At 38.6% G+C, this 25,476-nt stretch overlaps 1 protein-coding gene across 1 annotated transcript in view; it reads right to left on the bottom strand.

Annotated features, from left to right (window-relative positions):
• Positions 1-1,002: 1,002 nt before the first annotated feature.
• Positions 1,003-25,476, bottom strand: part of CDC42SE2 (CDC42 small effector 2) — an 84,497-nt gene continuing 60,023 nt past the window's right edge. The window contains exons 5-7 of the mRNA XM_055791289.1: positions 7,955-8,056; positions 3,384-3,501; positions 1,003-2,939 (exon numbers count right to left, since the gene is read on the bottom strand). Coding sequence (XP_055647264.1) covers positions 3,403-3,501; positions 7,955-8,056 — 201 coding nt within the window. The 3' untranslated portion in view covers positions 1,003-2,939; positions 3,384-3,402. The remainder of the gene's footprint in view (positions 2,940-3,383; positions 3,502-7,954; positions 8,057-25,476) is intronic.

Here is a 25,476-nt window from a genome sequence, read left to right as displayed (position 1 = left end):
ATTTCCAAACAACTTCATTTTCTGGATTTGAAGGTTGGGTGGGTTTTTTGGTGTATCATATCATGGCAGAGTACAGTGCTGCCTGGGACCAAGACTAAATTCAGAGACTTGGTTGCTAATGCAGCACCTTCTCACTCAAAAATTAAAAAAAGTACAAAAGGGATGAACTGACTCATACATCTGCTTTAGGCAGCTAAACAGAATAAAGACTAAGCGTAAACAAGCTGGCTCCTTCTTTAAGGGGTCAAAAACCTTTATTTTTATAGATGGTTATATTAAAATGTCAGCTCTTGAAGACACACCTTTGTAGACAGTACTAAGCTTCTAGAACCTCAAAAATTAAAGAAAGGAACCCTCTAGTTGATCAATATGTCATGGCTTTATCTTGATCTTTCTTTCCCTTTAGAACTCTTTTTTCCTCAACTGGCAATTTCAAGAACATGCCATGAGCTGAAGAATTCATTATCAGTCTTCAAAACAATTTAGCATGAAGTTTAAAGTAGCAAATTAGTACTTAAGGAATTAACTTTGAGAATGTCAAATATAAAACTTAATTCAGTGAAATACAGAGTAGACAATACTATGCTTTGCAGGTATATTCAAAGCAGATGTGCATATCACGATGACTAGTTGTATGATTAAGTCTTCTACTGATCACCACAGTAATCTGCCTCACAATCAAGAAAGTAACACACATACCCCAGCTGCAGTCAAAAAGAAAGAAATCCTGTAAGTGAAGGTTTCCAATGTATTTTTTAAGAAGTCTTCCCTTGAAGACCCTTGCAGAATACACTACATCAATGCAAAAAATCTGCCAATAAAATTATGGTTTAATCCACTCGGCAAGGGTCAAGTGGCATGAAAAAAATCAAGCCAGCAAATTACTTATTGACACTAATAGGTTACTCGGATAATTTTCACCACAGATTTGTCTGTAGGCTGCAAGTGTTTTTCTAATGCAAATGTAATTTATGTAAAAGAAAAAAAAGGTAGGCCACCAACTGAAAGAAAACATTTATTGAACCAAAGTCAATACTCTCCTTTAATATCTACAAGCCAACACTGAACTGACTTTGAGAATGAACACAATGTACAAAAGAATTATGTCTGTTATAAAAATATGTCAATTCTTTATTTCCTGGATATTGAGCTGAAAACATTTTGACAAGTGCAAGATAGGTTTGGCAAGTAAATTTAGGCTGCTATTACCAACGACAAAGTTCAAATAATTTTGTAATCATAGTATACCTAAGACTCATTGATAAAGTGGTATTGGAAATGCTGACCTCTAAAAAGAAAAGTATCACTGCACTGCCATGTGTTTATGCACCCAGACAATTGAACATCTTGATCTTCTGTTGTCATGAATGAATACTTTCATCAGTGAAGGCTTTCCAACCTAATCTGAGCTATTCAACCAGATAACTGACACCTACACCACTGGAATACAATTTAGGGAAGGCAAACTACCTCCATGGCCCTGCATTTTGTGTGGTGTTTGCAAACTGAGAGCACAGGTAGGTTCATACATGTTTAAATCAACCTGACAGCTGTTGCAATTTGAAATCAGGGAAAGGATGGAAAAATAATAAAGAATCATTTGACAGCAATCTATATTTATGAACACATGTGTATAAAAATGGATCCGACTAGGCTCAGTTATGCCTTATTTATTTGGGTGGGGTTTTTTTCCACGTAAAAATTTAACTCAACCAGGACTCAAATCATTGACTTCTCTCAAACCACTAACAAGAAGGAAAAAAGGGACCATTTACAGAGATAATCTGAAAACAGCAATATTAAAATACAATTTCACAATGTGTGAAAGAAACATGCTTTGGAACCTGAGCAAAAGGCATTTTACTGACTTAGTAAAAAGTCACCCTGTATGTTGTTTTCATTGGCATCTGTTCTGCCAGATTAGTATGTTGCTCTTAGCAACTTCCATGGCCCCTAAATATTTAGTACACAGAAACTGCAAACTACTTGGAGAGGTCTACTAAACTTTTCAGCTAATATTGCAGGCAGTCTGACATGCTGCTACTGGAAATGACCATACAGCCTAAAATTAAGAAAAACTGTAGAAAGAAAAAGAAGCAGCGAAACATGATATTTTCTTTTTTAAATAGACTAAAGCGCTTCCACAACACTTAGATACGGTCTACATTGGTTTACAGTCTCAAGATCAGCTCTTCCAAAATAAATATACTGAACATTTACAACAAATGCCTCATGAATGCAAGCTTTCTCTTTATTATTTCAAGACCAGTTGGATAAAAACTAAAATAAAGACATAACTCTGAAGCAGCTAAGTTACAAGTCCTTCAGAAACAGGCATGACTTGGTGCTACAGCAAAATATTTCAGCAGTCTTGCAGTAAGCTATTTTTTATTTTTTTTCTAGCACCAAGTGGGCCACCATACAAAGCAACCTCACAAAGCATGCGGTCATCTACTCTGCTGATTTTGTATGAAATAATCATTTGTGCTTGCAGGTCCCAGACCTTTCAAAAACGCATATAAACAAAAGACGATTGAAAACACTAATGGAATGGAAACTCACTCATTTCTAAATCAACTTGAGTGGAGAAAAGATTTAAAGACTAAGAAGCAACAGAATGCTGTGCATTAGTATTTGTGAGGGATGAGGGATGCTAAGGTTGGTGCTTTAATTTGCGTTAAAACAAAAAAAAAAGCTAAACCCAATCCTAAACAGCTCTATGTCCATGATACTGATAGAGGCCAATGTGTGCATGCCACTGAAAGGCACGGTTGGACCAATCTGATAAATGGCATCATCAGAGCAGAACAGCAACTTTGCACTGGAGTAATCACAAAGGGTGAACAATAAGCCATCACTTCTCTTGTCATGAGCACAGAAAGCAGTCACCAAGGCAAAAGAGGGGACACAGGAAAGAAGACAAAGGAACTCACATAAACCTGGAAGACAGAAAACACACATTAAACTGAGTTTTGAACATTTTGAGTGATCATTTTCCTACTGTAACATTGCTAGTCATTGTTTTAACACCATATATATTATGCCTAAATGGACAGAACTGTTGAAAAAATGGTACCCTAACCATATCATAAAATTCTTCTAAAGTTTGTTATACAACTGATTTTACTTGCAAACATTTATATTTAAGATGATATTGTCGGCAAAACAGGCTTATGGGCAGACTGATGCAGTCAGGACAATCTCTTGTTTGTTGTGTAAAAAACACCAATATGCTTAGACGATACTGAATTTTTTACTCAGAAATACCTTTTAAAATTTGGCATCATAAAGATATGGCTATTTATAGGGAGCTAATCATGAAGTAGTATGACTGTTCTTCCTCCTACTCTCACAGCGCGTAAAAAGCAGAGCACAATACTTACGGGAAAGTTTTCCCCAAGGTTATCCCGCCTTTGTATCTACAAGCTGCATCTGAACATTTGCAGACATGCCACCTCCATAGCCTCCCTTGGACTGCATTTGGTTCTGAATTGAGCTGACCTGGAGACAGAAGGGAAAGAGGAGCAGAGTAAACAAGAAAGGCAGTTAGTGAGCTATGGTGTCTTCTTGCTTCCAGTTTTATTTCTTGTTTAGGTTTGGTTTGTAAGTGCTCCTTTACCACTCCTTTACTTTTGCATGAGGATGTGTAGTGCAGGCTGGCTGCAATTTTCACTCCACCAGGCAGCTTAGCAGGAGAGCTGGAAGAACTGGTGTTGAGGCAGAAGTTTTTCCCCTCTCGCAAAGAAAACTGGCTGATTCAGGCTTTCACTGACCTGTCTGATTACTCAAAAAATTAATTTTCATCGAACCTCTTACTGGTATCCAACTCCACTGCATCTGGCAGGCCACAGTTTATCCTGTTATATGGAAAATATTTTTTGCCAACAACGATAAGGGAGAGAAGTTGACACTATTATGTTAAAATATAATCGATAACTTAAAAAATATCTGCATAGTATCTGCACTGTACGGCCAGCTTCAGATAACTAAAAAAGGGCTTTTACAACCAACAAGGAGGTTTTGGTTTGTGGAAGGTTTCTGTTTATCTATTCACTTAACAGCATATGCTGCTTTCCTTAATTGCTACTATTCCTTTAAACACCGGGCACTTATTGTTTAAATCATACTCAATCTATCAACTTCCCTGGAAATGGCTTATTTGAAGGTATTTTTTAGCCTGATGCAAACAAATACATAAACCACCACCCCGCAAGACATATGCATTCCTCTATGCATTTCACTGCCTTTATGAACAAAAAGGAAGGGAATCCACAGTCAGTTCTTTCTTGCTTGTGTTGCCCGAGTGAAAATAATCATCTCCATGGGCCTGTGGGAAGAAAGCTCCAACTTTAAAGGTATATAGTGACCACAATAGAACGTATTCAAGGCTGCAGCTTCTGAAATTGAACTTGCAGCAAAGCTTATGCCTGCAGGGCACCACTTGCAATTATTAAATGTATGCTCCTTCAGAGAGACCTCAAAACATCACTAGAAAGCTGTATTAAAACAGCACTGAAGAAATATTTCCAAGGAGCTTGCATGATTATTTCCCTGTCTACAAAGACAAAAGAAGTATATTCTTCTCCACAGCAAAGCCAAACACATGCACACACATAAAATGAATGAGCACAAGTAATTCTTACACAGTTTCTCAAACCAATGTGAAAAAAGAAAGCCTGTTTTAGGATTTTTGCCTTCAACAGTATGGCATATTGCAGCACTGTGCAAAAGATCTGATTTTTATGTATTTAAGCATTTTCTGTCTTGGTGTTTTGCTCAAATAAGTCATACAGTTGCAGCAAAACAACGTTATATGCACATTTTTCTTCAGGAAAAAGTGTTCAGAGCCCACACTCTAGTGGGTCTGACATCAGAAACTACAAACTCTGTAAGAAAGTGTGGATAAGTGCAACCACATTCACAGGGTGGTGTTTAAGATTCTTTACATGTCACCAATCTGGTTGTCACCTTCACCAAGCATCCTCTGTTGCTCATTTGAACAAAAGGAGTTTGAACTTAATCTTTTTTTTTTCCCTCAGAAAATAATTAATCTACATGTAAATGTATTCACAAGAACTACTTGAGGATAGTATTAATTCCAGCTGAATGAACCCTACCTTTAGCAAAAAAGAGCTAGAAAAAGATCTCCAGGCCATGTCATTTTCAGCCTAGCAACTTGCCTACATGACTTCAGAATTTTGGAGAACAGCAAATCAATGCAAACTGCAAAGCTAAAGTGTAAATGTTTTATGTGTACTTCCTCTAAAGGTTAGAACAATTTCTCTGGTACTTGAGTCACATGCGATGTTTGTGTTAGTTGGTAAGGAACTATCAGCCTAAAATGCAGAGGCTGTTAAACCTAAAGCAAAGAGAATGCAGCAAATTAAACTTGACCGCATTAACAGTTCAGTGGCTGTTTTGTATACGAAAACATATAGGAAACATATAATGTTAAAAACACAGCAAAAAGGAGGTCTAAGAATTGTATGCTTATAAGGTGGTATTCTTTCTGAAGCATCCTCCTTTTGAGGCAGTCTGAGCTACAAGAACAAGCACCATGAAATGCAATTTTTTTTTTTTTTCTTTCCCCAAAGATGCCATTACCTTCCTTTGATAATACATAACAGTAAGGTTCTCTCATGTCTAATTTAGATAGGATAAGGATTTAAAGACTTTGGAAGGGGAAGAGGATTACACCAATTAAAGATCATACAATCTGCTGTGCTGTTTATCTTTCTCATTAATTTCCTTCCTCCCTTTTCTTTCCCTCCCTTTTAGAATTAGGAAATAGCACCAATGGTCCTTGAGAAAGAAAACAAGGGAAAACTAAAAAAAGGACAGAATACATGAAATCAAAGACTGAACTGAGTAATATGAAGCAGCAGAAGTGAGAGATTTCACCATAGAATCTCAATGTAAAATAAGAAAGAAAGTGACAGGAATGAGAAAGAAGCAGTGCATAGAGGGCTCCTATCGTTTAAATGTACCTGTAACAAAGAAGCAAGGTGCTCTACAGAGAAGGCAATCAAAAAAGCAAAATATTTCAGTAGTCGGAAAACTACTGTACTTGGAATCATAATGAAGAACAATGCTAATGAAAAAAGCACAGGGCAGATAGTGGACAAAGAACCAAATTTATATGGGAAAAGATAATGATATTGTAGGAAGCCCTCCTAAGGTATTTAGAAGAGAGATGGCACAAGGAGGTTCATGAAGGAGTGTAATGCCCATACTGTAAAGGAAACTAAGCAGCAGAAAAACATGCGGAGGTTAACAACATAATCTTGAAATTTACACCGAGAAGAATGAACAAGGAGACTGGACGTAATATTACCACAGTAAAACCACAGAAGAAGCAGGAAACTAAGCAGTGTGAAAATGTAGAGATTTGTGCTTCTGAAGAGAGAGCGGGAAAAAAGCATTATTTTTTGCATACAGATCTTTTCTATCTGGGGTCAGAAAAATCACTGACCACTGACAGAGCACATGATCCAAATGAAAAAATGTGTGTGTAAGACAGAGAGAGCACCAGTTATGAGCATTCAAAATGAAAAAGTCTATGTACAAAGACAATAATAATTACCTGCTATCTGAAGATGAACAGGATATTATGCAAGGGAAAGATGAGGGCAAGCAGGGGGAAGGTTTCAGGTTAAAGAACAAAGCTTCAGGCAATCACCACAAACCTCATATGAGGCAGCTCAGCTGTGAGAATGAGAAAGATTCTCACAGGAGGGACAGCAAATATTTAATTTAAAGCAAAAAGTCATTTATTATTTCAATATATAATGGCTTTAAATTTTAATGAATATATTGCATTAAATAAGTAATTAGCTTTAACTGCATTTTGTGAAGCTGAAGCTGTGTTTGTCAATTTAACTTGCTTACAGATGTTTTAGTACAAATCACTTCCAATCCATTGCACTGTTTCTGGGAAAATGTAGTAGATTGTCATGTCATTTTTCTAGCTTTGCCCTTCCCCAATATGTACTGAATTACAAAAGTTTTTGTACGATCTCAATAAACTATAAAGTAGTTGAAACTACAAATGACCTCATTAAAACTGTCTCTTTCCTTTACAGCTCTGCTCTCTATTCTGATACCTCTGACAGAAACAGTTCTTCTCCTGTGTCAAGAATTATTTTTCATCGTTTTAATCTCAAAACATTTTTTTCCTCTTAAAAGGCTTATTAAAGGTCAAGAAGTATTTTTCATCATTATCTACATACAACCCTTTTCTAGATTGCATATTACTGACCTTAAACACAGACTGACATTTCACATAAATATGAAGCTGTACAAAAGAAATCTATTCTCATAAGCTGATTTTCAGTATCCATCTTAGCCTGTTTTTCACTTTGAGAGAGACAAAAATATTTATTGCTCCTATCAGCTACAGGAAGCCACAAAACCTTGCCTCACTGTTGCTTGCTGTGGAAATAATTCATACTGCAAATAGGACTACACTGTGTAGAAAGGCCTCAATAAGAATACCCAAGAATATTTGTGTGCACATAAAAACAAAGTAAGTTAAAGTTTTACATGAACTATACCTAAAATAGTTTAAAGCATTTAAGGTTAGAAATCTAGTCAGTTACAAGACACTTTTAAAAGTTTTCTCTAAAATACTCCAGTATATTTTCAAATACACCTCTGCTTTTGTTCATACGTGCCATTAGAATGATTTTTTTTGAAAAGTATTCTACACGTAGCCTGTACAATTTATACAGAATCTACTATGTATTGTCAATAAATATAGGAATTTAAAAAATTATATTCCATAATTTGCATGTAAGTGTTTAGGATTTAGAATTAAGACGCTAACAGGTTGTTCTTCAGTTTTAAGGAGATTCATTCTTCCAGTTGAAAGACTCATTGCTTCAGCCCCAATATATATGTACAGTGTTCCTGTAGTCTTTCTAAGACAAAATATTCTTCATCCACTCATGCTTACCGAATTCATTCCACTGAATAGGTCTCCTGATCCTACATGAGCTGTGTGAACAAAGTTTGTTGGCTCCCCAATCATGCTTCGGTCAATTCGCCGTCGTCTTTTCTGAAAGGAAGGTAAAGAAATCATCTAACAGAGTTATTGAAAAGATAAAAACTTATGTGTCATAAATGTAAAAGTTAACTGTCCATAGAATATTTCATACACTGTAAGATATTTTTATAGAGTCAAAAAGCAGAGTCCAAATTCCCAGGTTAACTAAGATATTGGTAATACTGTCCTTTGGTTTTACTTGCAGGATCTATAGCAGATCACTAGACCAGCACTGACACTAATCCTAACATTTAGGCCAACAAAACATTTCTAAATAACCTTACTACATTCTAAATAACCTTACTACAGTCCATGGTTTATTAAGCAGTATTTGCAATGTTTCATACAGTAGCTTCTGCCTATATTTGTATCTAAATCATGAGTGACAGATCAGGTTTGCGGTTTAGTCCTTCAAGAATTAAGGATTGAAGAGCTTTAGTATAGTCTATGAAACCACTAACTTACAGAATTTCTGATTTGCATGCATGGGAACTTATGTCATGGCAATACACTTCACGGTGATGTTCAGAACAGTGCCTTGAGTTTTGATTGGGGTTAGTCACAGACATATCTTTACTGAACCCCGTATACTCAGATAAATTCCAGCCTGCATAGCTGCAGAGTGTGAGCTGAAGGGGTGCAGTGTGATAGTAAGGCAGGATGCCAGATTAGGGACTCTTGGTTCCTGTGCCATGAGACAGAAGGGAAGAATTCCTTAACCTCTGCCTCCCTTTCTTCACTCACAGCTTCATTTTTTATTAATGTAAGAACATGCAAACGAAAAATTGGAGGCAGTAAGGACTTCTTCTAATTGAAGCTGCTTTGACTGCCTGCCTCCAGCTAAGCATTGCATCTAAAGGAATAAAACAAGAAAACCCATCGTCATTTCTTAGGCCAGAACCTGGGAGCTTACACAGAGCAAACAATGCAGTGTTCAGTCACTGTATGCCTGTATCCTGTATTTGAAAAAAAATATATCAAAAAACCAAAAAACCCAACACAAAACACCAACCCCCCAAAACCCCCCAACAAACCCAAAAATAGCCATTAAGCACAGTGTGAATATCTCAATCTAAGTTTCATCGTACAAAATACAGTGTATTACCTAAGAAACTACTTGAGCTCAATTAAAACCTTCCCATCATCTTAAAGTCCACTCGGTCTCATTTTTAAAGGGACCTCCATTCCTAATCTGTAATGAGATCGTAAAACCACCCAGACTCAAGACATGAAGGTACGTGCCTCACAAGTGGGCTAGCTGCTACTGAAACACAGCTACAGATTAAATCTTTTATGAATCAGAGCACACGACTGTAAGAATACAACATGGGGTTTAGCCAGCAAGTACAAAATACATGTAATCCTTTCCTGTACCTTTTCCCTATTACTAAAACCAGATTTTAGTAGATTTCAGTACCTTACTGCACATAAGTAGCTGGGGTGAGAGGAAATACATAAAACACTCCCAGAGAAACAGCAAAACAAAATGACCCAATTTATGCCAAAACTATTAGTGAATTCTCTACTCCCAACAAATTTGACAAGATCAACCACATAAAATCATCATAGCTACAAACACATCTTAATGTAGTTTGAGAGCTTTCAGATAAAATATTTATGGAAATTAACAGAGATGTCTCAATTACAGAAAACATTACTAGAGTTCACAGAGCCATAAAGAGCCACAACAGAATCTATTACCATGTCCCACCAATGCATTAATATTTCGATATGGAAGTCAAGCTTATACATACAGCTTACGATTTCTTAAGACTTGCATTAAATCAGCTAGTAAAGCATATGTGACTAACTTCTGGGGAGAGACCCCAGACCAGGTTTATGTTTCCATTGTAATAACTACTCATCTGACATATTCAGGACAAGGAGTATCCCCACTAGCTGTGAAGAGTATTTTACATGCATGTTGTTGTGTTTATGCTATATAGCATTGTGATATGCTGTGACTGACACAGAAAGAAGCACTGGAGAGCTGTATGAAACACACTGCTCCAATTAGAACATTTTAAATTGTTCCAGGTCTGGAGAGTGGAAACTGCCACTCTCCCCCATTTAAAAAAATAAAAACCAGAGTCAGATTAATTTGTATGTCTAAACAAGACATCTGTGATTTCTTGGGTTTAGTAGAGTTTGGAAATGCAGGGTTTTGATGCAGAGAAAATGGAGACAATTTCAAAGCTTTGGAAATTTTTTGTTTATTTGTTTTGCAAACAACCAAACTCTTTCTTTGGCCAACTCAACTTACTTTCCTCCTTTACTTGTTGCTAAGATCGCTGGCATGCCAGTAACAGAATTACCATGCTGGTTCTTGTGAACAACTGAAAATGGTTTTCTGCTAATTACTAGTCACTCAGTAACCACTAGTTGAAGTGAAACACCATCAAACCCTGTTTCTTATCTTAAGCAAGTTTCTAATCAGAAGCCCTGGCATGAGCCCACTAATGTGATCTCCCTGAAGCAATGGAACAGCATTTAAATGCTCTCCTGTATTAAGACCACAAAGCAGTTCACTCTAAAAGCACATAAAACATATTTTGCTGCAAAAGCACTCAGCTTGCATCGTGAGTATGCTTTTGAAGCAACTTTGCCAGTCCCCCTTTACCATGCTTCAATTTTAATTTCAGGGTAATCTTCGAGTGTACAAATTAGACTTCTTTTGGATGAATTGGGTAGACTAGCTGATGCACTCCCACTGCTAATGGACACGGAGGCCAACAGACCAGGTAAGCCAGTCTAAAGCAGACCATGAAAGACATCTAATGCACATTATGCTTCCCCAATATCAACTGTTTTGCTTTACTACACAGCTGCTCTTACTAGGATGTGCCATTTCCATAGACGTAGCCTCAGCCAGAACAAAAATTACTAGTCAATTTGGGTGAAGGGAGCACTGTAGAAAGTGACCTCTTTTCAGGGAATGTAATACAAGAGACAGGAGTAGGGGAGCATGCCTGGAAAGGTTACAAAGCTTTTACAGATGACGCCATAAACATTAGCTTTGCCAGGAATTTATTGTGAGGTTGTATTTTCTGAGGTCTGGTACCTGTAGCAAGACATACAATACCATTGTTCTGTAAACAATAAGAATTAACACAGATCGATTCTTCAGTAAATTTAGTATATTTGATTTGAAAGAAGCTGAGAAGCAGCAAATTCATCTCTTCCATAGGAAGAAATGAATTGTACAATTATGCCCATTTCCCTCTGGGCATCACGTGTACCTTTCCATGCCCGTTTGTAGTGCAAGTCATGTGCCTGACCCGACAGTGCCCATTGAAAATGAATTCCCGCTAGTTTTCACCCATGCCCCAAACTCCACTTGATAACATACCTTAAAGAATTAGCCTTAGAACATATATACAGCACTAACCATTGTAGTAATGAGATCTGACTATAAAGGTGGTCATCTATGAAACAACTGCATGTCTATGATGCTAGTGCAAAGGACTTCAACGTACACACACCTGAATATTTATACCATCTAAAAGTTTGTTTTAAAGATGTTTCTGATGGACACGTACATGTCCCAACTCTGGCAGCCTAACTGCAATGAGACCCTATGTCCTGTATCTGTGTTTCTTGTGGGTGTTTTCTTAGCAGAGGGGAAGCAGAAGAAAGCTCATGTTATAATTAAGCTAACTTGTCTGCTATCTTTCCTGTTAGTTTGGGTCAAGTAACTGAAACATTTGATATCAATGGGCAAAAAAAGTTTTAAATCTGAATTGTAGTATTCAACTTTTGCCACCCCAACCCCCTTCCTTGTACCGTGCCACTTCCCCCTTTACTCAGGGAGCAAGAGGTGGCACAAAGTACAACAAAGGTGAGATGAGAAGAAAAGACCTGTAAAGGGATCCTGGAAGTAGAACATGAAATGTCATCATTTAATAGCTTTACTCAGTTTGTCCCCTTGACAAAAATCTGCAGAATTTGGACTGCAATGTACATACCAGGTAATCTTTATGCCACAAAAAGAATAAATAATTTTTAAATGGAAGTTGAAAAGATACAGCTTGGTGTGTTAAATGTTTGACAGGAATGGAAGCAGCCTGAGGACCCATCTCAGCAGCTTTGCTTTGAACATACACAATGAAACTGGATCACATTTCAGTTACCATAGTAATGAATTAAAGATCTGATGTCTCTTTTATTCTTAATCTGCAAGTGATGCTTTGCACCCACACAGAGTAGCATCTCTTTTGAAGTACAAGATCAGAATTCAGAATGCCACCAAGAGCTGCATCACACAGAAATTATTTTAAACCTTCAAGTTTCTTGAATCTTTTGATAAACATTCTAAAACTTGTTTAAAACTATTAAACCATGTATTCAACCTGCCCTTCAGCAAAGCCACAAGCATTTTACTGAAACAGTGTTTTCACAGTTCAAACTACTACTTACTGCAAGAAATTCAAAACTGTAACTTGTTTCTTTAAACAAACAATTACTTAAGATGGGTCCAGAGGCACGTAGAATTTCCTCTTTATTCTCCTCTATTTTTGGCTTGCAGGGAAGAAGTGATCTTCTTTGACTCTCTCCAAATTTTGTGCAGAGGCTGGGCTGCGCTTCTCTAGCTCAAGCCACTTCAGAGTGATGGCAACAGTTCTGAATTAGACAATTTCTCTGCCTACATATCTGTCCACATATATAAAAAAATAAAAGTTTTGGAAATTTTTCTCCTTTGCACAGTTATGCATCCCTCTCTGTCCTTTGTGACAGGCCCTTTAAAAAAAAAAAACCAAAACCAAAACAACAAAAAACCACACAAACAAAAACCAAAAAAAACCCTACCAAAAACAAAAAGGCAGAGTAACATCAAGGTCTCAAATATATTTGGGTGATGTTACTTAGATCCTAGCAAGCTGGTAATTGCTTTTCTGGAAGCTGCTAAAAGCAGAAGTCACAAGTGAAGCCAGAGAACCATACAAAGGTATCCCAAAGTCAAGTACCAACCTACGTATGCTGTAGATCAAAAGCAAAGAAAACTGCTGTTTACCCAGCAGAAAACCACATTCTGCTAAATCTAAACCATATTTTTTTCAGATATTTGCTGAACACATTATCCTAAAACCAAGCCTGAGTGAAATATAAGTGACACACAGCAATTCAAAGGGCCCTACAACACAAAAGCCTGCATGGATTTAACCTGCAGAAGGCTCCACCTCAGCCCTGGTCAGCCCTCAAATGGAAGTAGCACTGTGGGTGCAGATGAGGAACGTGCTTTCAAAGCATAAAGCAATACATGGTGGAAACTGAAGAAATTCAGAGGGCACAGTAAGTTACTGCCATATTGTGAACATGTAGATTTTCTGAAAACAATGCTTCTTTATTAAAATTCCCACATATGGCACTTTTCTCCTACCACCTACCATTTAATTTATCTCCACTCTACACACAAAAAAACCTGCCAACTCTTTTCCCCACACGACAATGCTCTTTACTCAGCTATACGTGTCCTGTTGTCCTGGCTTTTTATATCTTAGGATCTCAGTCACGTGAACTGTAAGAAACCAGGCAACAGAACACCTGCAGCCCTCAGTGTGAGCCTCCTACAGGGAACAGAGCTCATCTACACTGGAAACAAACTGGTGGCACGGGCAGACTGGAACTTCGCACCTCACGTTGAGAATAACATTCTGGTATTCAAGTCAACAGGTGGCTAATCTCTGTTTTGATCATTGTTCTCTAAATCTAACACAGATACAGTTCCTTTTCTATTGAGAAGAACATGTGATTATTATTTATTAATATTACCACAAGGCAAGGATAACACTTTCCTACTGCTGACTTTGTAACATTTACCAAGTTACAAGTGGCACTTTTCATGACCGTGTTCCATATACATTTTGTCTTATTTTATATGCAGTAATAATATATTTGTGTGTTACATAACAATATATATGAATCTATTGTATATTGCATTTCAAGGCATTTTCCCATCACTTCATATTTATCTGTGTTCAAAAAAAATGTAGGGCACAGCAAACTAAATTAGAAAGGAAATAGCATGCTGGTCTGATCTATTTAGCCTAATCTTGTGCAACATATTTCCAACCAGATACAAATCAATATTAAGTGATCCATATATAAAATGGCATGTGATACACCTTCCTTTTTTTGACACGATTCTTTTTGTCTTTCATTTTAACTGTCTGTATAAGAGGAACTTTGATTCAAATTTTTCCTTATTCCCCAAGACACTCTCTGTTATTTTTTGTGACATATTATTTTGGCTTCTCCGTTGTTTCAATACAAAATTTATAAGCTTGACACAAAGACTCAAATGCAGAAAATCTAGGAAGTGACATTTATTGAGACATAATCTCCACGCTTTATAGTTTCCCTTCCTGAAAAAAATGATGAGAAACATCTTTTGCATTTTAACTTCAAAACTGCCTTGATATATAATCAGGGAAAACTAAAACACCATGCTTTGGCACCTCATCTGATGCAGAGTGAATGCATCAACTTCCTAGGGTTCATTTTCCAGTCTTGTATCAGTCTCTTCTCTAATTTTTCCTCTTTTTTTTTTTTTTTTTTTTTTAAAAGGATTCTTTAAAAGGATTACAGATTGTGTAAATCAAGGTATTAATAATATTCCACATTTAAGTGGGTTATTGCACCAGCATTTCAGGCTCCAGTGGGCCCCATTCACCTGCCAGCCTTGCCTTCATCAAGTCCACAACACTTACTGCTGGCTTGCGGGCTCAGTAATCTAGCTAATCTTAAATGATTACTGTCATAAAACAGGCTTATCTCTCTTGGCAAGAAGATAACTAAAGAACATTTTATTCTCCTCTGAAGCCCAGTTCAAGACTTAACAAATCTACTAACCCTACTGGGAAGCTCTCCCTGTTGAACAGAAAAGTGAATTACCCATCTGGATGCTATAGAATTGCTTTGCAGAATGAGTTCTTGTAGTCAGAGAATGACCACTTACATTTATTACCTCCAAAAATTTTGCTCTTTTCAAAGCAGAAAGATGACAGTGTTCATTAAGATTAGAAAGTTACACAGCTTTTAAACCTGTCTCTACAACATGAGGGTCAGTTTTTCAGACTGCACAGTCACTGCTATGTCAGTCATTAAAATGCCATCAATAAGTAAGAAGCCCTTCACTCTCTTTTGCAAGCTTAACTTTTAAATAACAGGAAGAAAACCTGAACATAATGAAGTATATAACTTTTAGCCACATCATCTACTCCTTGCCACACTAAAAAATGCAGAGTTAACACCTCTTTCCATACTAAAACAACAAATCCCAAACTCTCCCTAGTGGAGCCACTGAGACTGCTCTTATGATAAGGGAATATGGTCTTGGTTCTCTCCTGGACCTGCCTGGCACATGTATTTTTTATGATTAGGAGCTAGTCTGCTCATACATCCTGTATGTATGCACTGTCATACACGCTGTATGCATGCACTACCAAGACAGTGATAGGTATGTGATTTGCTAACTTTTTTTTTGTAATAGGAACTATCATATCTATATGGAGGCTCACAGCTATTTTATCTGATCTTATTTCACAAATAACCCTCAAACAGCAACCCTTTTTTGGAGAACTTCTGTTACCATTCATTCTAGCATCAATTTCAAGCTAACCCAATGCAAAAAGCAAGCTCTTTTAATCTGCTAATTTTTCTCTCCAGGATCTTCGCCACCAATCAAGACAGAGGTTTCATAAATTTTCCCTGAGGACACAGTGACCTATTAAACTTCTCAGTGATAGAAGTCTCTGTTGAAATCAAGCTGTTTGCTAGCTTTGTATTCAAGAAGTCAGCTGAAACTTCAAAAGCAGTGCCGGCGAAAAATTAAACCAAGATAGAAATCTACAGAAAGGATTTAATCAAAGACGAGATAGCCACCACAAAACTGGGGATTTTGATGGTTACAGGAGAAAATGGAAGAGGGAAAACACCCTTCATTTTATTTTCCCTCTTCAATCCTTCCTACTTTTTATATCTGCTCTGAAAAGAGCACCAGCAGCAAATGAGTCCCTGAGCAGTGCTGCACACAGCTGATCCTGCACACAACACACAGGAAGAATGTGTTCCTCAGAACTGGAAGTATCAGATCACCCTGTAGAGGTGGCTCTCTGCCCTCCCACGTACATGCTGTTCCGCTCCCAAAATAGTCTGATGTGCACAGAATGGCCGTCTGTCTCTCAAGACAAGTCGTGGTCTGAGTGACGTGTCTTGGTTACCAGCATTGGCCCATCAAAATTACCAAAAAAGGTCTTAAAGAGCATCTTTCAGCAAACCCTACATAAAGGGGCTGCAGGGGCAAGGGTGTCCCTGGCATTTGGTTTTGTGCATTTTGTGCTTGTGATGCATTTCTCCATGCTTTCCTCCCTAATTAGGAACCTAGGGATTCATGTAAAAAACAACAAGAAGCATGTACATGTATAAAGCTGAAATGCTAATTCACTCCCATCTCTAGCAACTGGATCGTTATGTAGCAACTTAGTACTGTGAAACCAATGGCTGGATGTGTAGGATCATCCTATAGCCAATGCGATATTTTTCAAGAAGAAAAGACTGCACTCTTCCTAAACATGTCCTTGAATATTGCAGTACTCCCAAGTTTTTTTTCAGCTTTAAAGCTATAAACTTACACACTGCCAGTTTGAACATTTATACAATCTGCAAGTACTATACAAGAGTTTATGAAATTAAACAGACATCATTCACAGTAATGTTAAAATTCCAATCAGGCAGGTGCACATGTTTAAAGTTTTAACACTTAATTTAATTTCTGAACCATAAAGTGACACTGACTATGGTGAAGTGCAGGAGACCACATACTCTCTGAAGAAGCAAGGATGAAGAACTAGACCAGGGGTCCTCAAACTTTTTAACCAGGGGGCCGGCGCGGATGCAGTGGCAGGCAGCCATCTGCGGCTGCTTGGTTTCCCCCCCCAACCCCCGGCTGGGGGGTCTGTAAATACCGGGGGCCGGACTGAGGACCGTGGGGGGCCGTATGTGGCCTGGCAGCCGTAGTTTGAGGACCCCTGAACTACACCTTCACATTTCAAATGCCTGATGTCAAAAGGTCTGCCATACAGAAGAAATGCACAGAAGCACAACTAAGACAATATGCAAGATGAATTAAAACGCTACCCAACCCCTCCAAACCACCATATTTCAGTGACAGGTTTATTTTAAACCAGCAACACGTGGTATCTAAGCCCACATGATGTTCTGACCAGCACTATGACCTTCATCTACTGCGAACCACCAAAGCTGCTACCATTACCAACACATATTTCTCAGTCCCTCCTTTACATGGGCAGTTTCTAGCAGATTGGTTGAAGAGTCTTGATTAGGGATCTTACAAACTATCACTTCATCAGAACAGAAGCAGGAGTTTCACACCAGCTCTTCAACAACAGAAGTAGCACACTTCAGCACACTCAGCTTTCATCAAGTTTTTAAAAAATCCAGAATGCTACCTGAATTCTCTAGCGAAAGGAGAGTTAGGAAATTAAGGCAAAGAATTGAAAAGAGGTAAGTTTTAAAATTATGTAAGCTGCTGTAATTAGCATCTAATAAGTTGATTAGCAAGTGTACACTGATTGAGCCCTTGGGCAAAAATCACATGGTGCTTGCTGACTGACTCAAGTGGCAAAAAAAGAATGAGAAAATCTAATTGCTTTCTGGACTCCTGAGCAAAGGAACTAGCAGTTCCATTTATATTTAGAAAGAGACAAAAGTAAAGTGAAAATAAAAGAATCTGAAATGGCAGAAAAACTGACCTCTTCAAATCTTACAGCCTGATCTTAAGTTCAAATTCACATCAAATTAACCTATTTTGTAAATGAATACCTCAAACTGCATTGCATATTGTTATTTCAAACAGTTCCTTTGGTTTTAGCAAATTCAGCACCTTCTTGAATTTTTTTAAGTGTATGCTTTTTGATGTTTTACACAATATTCCATTATATTATGATGATAACAGTCATCACATGACAAAACTTTGGCCTATGTTTTCTAAATAAACAGGAAAATTTGCCAGATGAGGTCAAAGGATTCTGAAAGACAATAGGTCTTTCAAGAAATGGGTTTAGCTCAGACATTAAAGGGATTTCTTTTTTTTTCATTCCAGATGCTTAAATCAACTTTAAGTCACACAGTAAATCAGAATCCATTCCTTGGTATAGCTAGTAAGTACTGTCCTTTTCAAAATGCACATTAGCACAATTTTAAGACTTTTACAACTTGTAACTTGGCTGTCACATTATACTGTGACCTAACTTCTCTTTCTTGTAAGTTTATTTTCATTACTTTTGGTGTGTAATGCCTCATTAACATAACTTAAAAAACAAAACAGTCACCTAAGATTGCAACACTGGTTTATCTACTATAGTAACCATACTTCTTTAATGCCTAGAGAGATCATGCAGTCTGATTGTAGAGTAGGCAATTCATCAATGATAAGGACAGCACAGCTGATGAACAAGTCTGTGATACTTGTTTATGGTATCGCAGCAAACATCAGAACTTAGCACTTACCATACACTCTTTTTCTTATAGTTGCCAAGCTAGGTAACTTCCAAGATGTTAGCTGTTGCTTGGATCAAGTGCTTATTGCCAGCCCACACAGCTGGAAACACAGTTTATCGCTGCACCTTTTAGAGTGAATCCAGAGCTGTGACACAGGTAAGGGACAAAAACTCTGCCACACATGTTATAGAAGAAAAGACTGAAAGACTCTGTTCACCCTTATGAAGGGTCATCTGCCTCTGATCTTAACTGTCTTCTACTGCCTAACAGAAGGGTATAGAAGACAGACAGACTTGGAGGTGCACAGTGATAGTATGAGAAGCTACAACCTGAAGGGGCAACATAGAAAATCCTCATTAAATTAAAAAAAAAAAATGTTACGTAGAGGTGGACAAACATAAGGCTAAGAACCCAATGAACCTGAATGTCCATCCTGGGATATCCCCAGAACACAACTGACATGGCCCTGCAAAACCCAGTCTAGTTGGTTGTGTTTTGAGTTGGTATGTGGCTCTAGATGGCATCCAGAGGTCTCGTCACCTAGATTATGTTCCAAGTCTCTAACTTCAGCTGGTGGTGATAAGGAATTGGCTGGATGTTTGCACTCAAAGAGTTGTGCTCAATGGCTCAATGTCCAAGTGAAGACTGGCCATGAGTGGTGTTCCTCAGGGGTCTGTACTGAGTCCGATGCTGTTCAACATCTTTGTCAATGACACGGACAGTGGGATCAAGTGCACCCTCAGCAGGTTTGCTGACAATACCAAGCTGTGTGGTGCGGTCAGCATGCTGGAGGGAAGGGATGCCATCCAGAGGCACCTTGACAGGCTTGAGAGGCGGGCCCAAGTGAACCTCATGAAGTTCAATGAGGCCAAGTGTAAGGTTCTGCACCTGGGTCAGGGCAACCACCAGTATCAATACAAGTTGGCCAGAGAATGGCTTGTGAGCAGCCCTGAGGAGAAGGACTTGGCGGTGCTGGTGGATGAAAAGCCCAACATGACCTGGCAATGTGTGCTTGCAGTCCAGAAAGCCAACCGAATCCCAGGCTGCACCAAAAGCAATGTGACCAGGAGGTCAGGGGAGGTGATTCTCCCCCTCTGTTCTGCTCTCATGAGGTCCCAACTGGAGTACTGTGTTCAGGTCTGGAGCCCCCAGCATAAAAAGGACATGGACTTGTTGGAGCGAGGCCAGAGCAGGGCCACAGAGACAATCAGAGGGATGAAGCACCCCTCCTATGAGGACAGGCTGAGGGAGTTGGGGTTGTTTGGCCTGGAGAAGAGAAAGCTCTGGGGAGACCTTCTAGCAGCCTCCCAGTACCTAAAGAGGGCCTACAAGAAAGCTGGAGAGGTACTTTTACAAGGGCCTGTAACGATAGGACAAGGGGTAATGGTTTTAAATTGAAAGAGGGTAGATTTAGATTATATATTAGGAAGAAGTTCTTTACTGTGAGGGTAGTGAGACACAGGAACAGGTTGCCCAGAGAAGCTGTGGATGCCCCACCCCTGGAAGTGTTCAAGGGCAGGCTGCATGGGGCTTTGAACAACCTGGTCCAGTGGAAGGTGTCCCTGCCCATGGCAGCCGGGGTGGATCTAGATGATCTTTAAGGTCCCTTCCAACCCGAACTATTCTAGGATTCTCTGATGAAGAACACCACTTTGCTGTAACACAGATGCGGTATACTCTCCCCAGTGATCAAATGTATAATGTTAGAAGATACAGATTAAAAAAATGATATACAGATACCTCACAATACAAACTTTCTGGAAATTTCTAGTAACTTCTTAAAAACCAGCAAATCCCAAAGTCCTGATAAAAGCTCAACATGATGTAGTTTGCAGTGTGTTGTTGTTCCTTTTGCTTACTGACCTTTTCCAACAAGAACACAGGAAATACTTGAAAGGTCATCTGGCATGATGAGACCTGTATTACTCTAGAGGACGTGTGTCAGGATTACAACATGTAGCCCCTCCTGCTCAGCCAAATGAATGTGACACCACCACCCCCCCTCCCAGCTACAACACAAACAAAAGCTTTGGACGTTCTTAAATACACTGTGTATTGAAATTCTTTTGCTAAGAAATTATAATTTCATGCTCACAAATCTTGTAGTAAGACTTCCTAGAGCTAGCTGGCTAACAGCTGGTTTTTTGTGTCCTTCATATGAAGGTGTCTGCTCACATTTGCCTTTCTATGGAAGCATAAATGTTGTGTAAGATATGTTACATACAAGCTTTCTGTACTCCTATGTACACTCTATAATCTTCTAAATGAGAATGATATGCACATACCAAATTCCATGACAGAAAATTAGAAGAAAAAAACCCAAACTCAAATATTACCTCTGAACAGGTAATAGCCACTGTCAAATACAGGATCCTCACTCAAGACTCACCATACAAAGCCAATCACTGAATAAGTCTAACATTTTCTCCGGCCCAGCTAGTTAAAACATCTACTACTCTGAAGGTAATAGCTCTAAACACATTGCCATGTGTGCTTGCAAACAGCAATTTGGTACTGCACATTGCAATTCACCTTCAACTATGACAAATCAGGGCATGTGGTATTTTCAGAAAAACCTCTGCACACAACTCTTAGTAATTTCCTTACTGGAAGAAGACGGATATTCAGGACTTACAGCACTGACATTTTTATCAGCAGGATTAATGGGTGGAACCTCTAGTACTTGTGCCACAGACAAAACCTAGTATCCTCAAGAGTTAAAAAACACAAGACAATGAATTCATCAGCTTTTAATTAACTCTGTAGATGTCATCTTAGAAGCAACAGCTTATGTACATATGCAATGAAATACCTAAATATTCAGCTGGTTTTCTAGTGGTGTACTGTACTACTTTTTTATTAAAAGTTTTATCAAAATGAGCTTGCTCTGAATGAAGATCCTTTTTTTTTTTTTTTGGTACAAAACTTTTTTTAAGGGAAGTAAACCCATTACAGTTTTGTGTGTGTCAGGTCCATGAGACTCAGTCTTGACTGCTGACCTTTCTGGCAATCTTCCCATTGGCATTTCCTTGCGAAGTTATTTGTTACCTGTGTGAACTCATCATAATCTCTGTGATCTCCTTGATACTCCAAAGGCATCCTGACCTCATCAACATGTAAGCGCTGTCACACAGCCTCAGGTACCCTGCTCTCCAGTGGGGAAAAGTATTCATAAACATAGAATCACGGATCTCCTTCAGTGTTCATCCCACTTCTTGCTCCTGTGCGGACTTCTGCAAAGCTCCCAGATTTGACTTTCAGTGTTGGAAATCTGTTCATCCAGTTCATTTTAGGTAAATCACTGTAACAAGTGCATCCCAAAATACATGATGTAGCCTGTCTTTACTTGCTCTTAAAGCAAAAAGGTATTACAACCTAACATAAAGAAAGTAGGAACAGCCTCGCATATTCTTCCTGTACTATGAAAAACAGTCATGCATTTGAAAGGTGATCCCACTAGCGGGTGAGGAAACGGTAGCATTATACACAAGATTAAAAAAAAAACAAAACAATACAACAAGTATCCAAGACAATTTAGCAACGGATGGCCCAACAGATATTTTAGGGATGCTTAGATATTGAGCCCACACACAGCATGGCTAGAAGCATTTCTGGAAGAGTACTCTACCAGCAACACTTAAGAAATGTTCAAAAAAATAGCTGTGCTTAGATTTACCAGTTCCAAGCATGCACAGGCACTTTTGCACAGTCTAGCTGAGGCATGCCACAATGCCACGGGTCTTGAGTGTAAACCATCATTAACTATTTAAATTTAATCAAGTCAGAAAGTGCACCACATTCCTAATTTATTTGTCAAATTTTACTGTTCTAAATACAGCCTCATTGAAAAGAAGATTCAGGAGCAGTAGCAATAGCTCCTTACTCTTCTACTAGCTGCACTAAGACACACAAATTTTGCTGAGGACAAAGTCTCAGGTACATTCATTATTCAGAATATACTGCCAGACTCACAAGCAGGATTAACAACACACCAGAATAATTTTTAGAGGCAGTGTGGCTGCTCATAATGTTTGGAAAGATCCTTCTATTACTAAACCATTTCTGTGGGAAGCCTGTCCCTCCTTGTCTTGCAGATCTTCCACAGTATGTTATCGATGATAAATTTATTACTGCAAGAGCAGAATTTCTATCATTGTATTATTGTGTGTCCTACTTGCATACTTTTTGACACCATTCTTTCAGCCTAGTACTGGCTGAAATCCAGGAAATATAGTGGCTTTCTTACTGTGTCAGATCAACTGGTATTGCCAGTATTTAAGAGCTTCTTAAGACAGGGAAAATAGGAAAGCATGGCTCTAACAGTCAGCAAAACGGGAAGCTTTGGCATTACAACACTGAGCACCATGGAGATCTCTCAGACTCCTCCAGGTTCTTGCATTATTGGCAACTTTAGGGCAACTGCTTCCCAGCTCCATGAGTGTAGTCAGCTTCTATCGAAGACAAGATACAGCTAACAGCAGCTGTTGGCTACAGATTTCCAGTCACTGGCGGTTAAAAAAAAACAGTCAGAATAAAGAGGAGAAAAAGCAATAAACATACAGAACAAAACCAGGTTTTCTAAAGGGCTACAGGCTGGGAATTTTTAAACTTGGTGCATAACAGTAAGTGAAGACTCTTTATAGCAAATACTTTTCCTTTTACTCTTCAGTAAATGGAACCATATGATACCTAAAACGACAGGTGCACAACTCCATCTTCCCAACAAATACAGCTATGAAAACATAATTGAATAGTAATTGTTGGTAGGAAAAAATGTTCCTAAATTAAAGGAAAAAAACAGCTAAGCTAAACCACTACCATCACTACCACCAACTCTGTTTCATAGCTTGAGTGTCAGGTAGCCTTTAACGAAGACACAGGTCTCCAGTGGACTCTGGAAGCTATGCAAAAACCCCAAAGTTTCTGAACAGCTGGCTCACCAGCGTGACAACTGCCAAATATCAATTGTACCAAATTATTTTAAGTACTCCCTATGCCACAGTATCATCAAGCTATACCACCCAGAAACATGCTTCTATGATCAAGGCACAGAATTTGCAAGGATTCCATTTTCTTCCCAGATTTCCTGCGTGGTTTCTATGCCTCAACCTTGCTTTGTCATTTCACCAACTGTCCTTGAAGTTCTGTAAGATCCATGGACACAGGCATTAAAGTAGCCACCCTCAGACTGCTGTCCTGAACAGAGACATTGCCACTTATGTGCTTTCTCAAGAGCTTCAAACTTTTACACTAAGAAGGTATACATACCACATCAAAATAATTTAGGACAAGAAGAGATCCACCAGCATGAAAGCCCTCATTTTTAATAGACAGAATCCAATTTGTCTACCATTGGCAGAATTGGTAAAACACCAGTTGCCACTTTACAGTTACCCTATAGAGAGCCCCTTTAACCTTTCACTTCAGATGCCTGGAAATAACGCATTAAGAATACTTTGGAAAAATCAGAAAGCTGCCACTCTGGTGTTTGCTCCACATCCCTTTCTTCATTGCCTGCTGGAATGAACACATGCACCGGCAAGGACACCCAGAGAAATTTCATCCTCTGAGGTGACGGGCACTTGCAGCCTGCTGCATCCTCGCTTCTCAAGAGCCCTCCATGCCTCTGTTCCTTGCTTTTCTCTGTTACAGTAACCTTCACCTCTGTCCTGTTCCCCTAAAACTGTCAGTCAGCTTTGTCATTTGACAGTCATCCAGGCAGAAATTTTATCCAAACGCTGCTGTTTTTTCATAGTGGAAAGAACAACTGATTTACCAGTTACCTTCATAAAGGACCCCAAAAACTGTAGAGAGAGAAGACAATGGAACAGTATTAAGAAATCCTGCTGCTTTAAGCTTCTAGCTATTTCTTTGTCCTAAATCATCTGTAGCATCTATGTTAAAATCCCTCCTGAAAAAAGGGCACTGCTAAAGCTCTTCAGAAGCTTAAAAGCTTGTCTCCATAAAAAAATGTATACCTGAGTTATACTCCAGCTGCTTTTATGCAAAGCCAAACATTACAGCTTCAGAAGTGACACTAGTTCTAGACAATGTTACACAATTTTTTAAGCTTTAGTGTCAATTTTAACATATTATACTGAAAATGCAAATACATTTTAAGTACATTTTATGAATCTAATACACTTTAAAACTCAAGAGCAAACAAATTTCTCCACTAACACCACCACAAAAGGGGTTCGTTTTCCAGCTGCAAAGCCCAAAAAGTCATAAAGCAGAAAGATCTATGCATTATCAAGACACTCAATGTTCCCTCTTTGGGATCACCAAGGAAAAAAATTGAGAAATCCAAGCCTGTCTGCCCTTCCCAGTTGTTTCCCTGCTGGCTTCATTTTCAGACCACCCTTCTGTGTTCTGAGAATTGTATAGTTACAGTTAATTTTTGTTTAAGAAACTAAAACAAGTAAACTTGCACAAAACACAATCTAAACTTCCCTGTGACTCTTTTTATCTGGGGAAGTATCCGCATGAATCATACCACAGTGCATCCTGCAGCATTTCTGGTCTTGTGCATTGCAAACATAAGTGTCTACTATGTTTGGTCATAAAAAATAGTGATACTCACCCCTGCAATGCCTGCAGAGCCAACACCACTAAGAGCCCAAGCTGAATTCTAATCCTTCTTGGGCATGACCAAATTATTTACTAAATTCCAGCGAGCTGAAGCAAAGGGATTACTTGCAGAAAACTTACTGTACCAGTGTGGGAAAAAGATTCAGCTTGACTGTCTGAACCCAGAGTGAGTTTGTAGACCTTGCAACTGGACGTTTTACCGGTTTTCAAAAGTGGTTTCTTGAAAAAGTCAGTCACTTGGTGTATATTTTCTTGACCAAAAAACAACTGTATGGTAGAACAGGTTTTCAAGTTGAATTTTGGAGCATGCTTCAAAGGGAAAG

This window comes from Falco peregrinus, chromosome Z (genome assembly GCF_023634155.1).
Source record: "Falco peregrinus isolate bFalPer1 chromosome Z, bFalPer1.pri, whole genome shotgun sequence".
NCBI lineage: Eukaryota > Metazoa > Chordata > Aves > Falconiformes > Falconidae > Falco > Falco peregrinus.
This window is presented reverse-complemented; position numbering and strand designations above follow the sequence as displayed.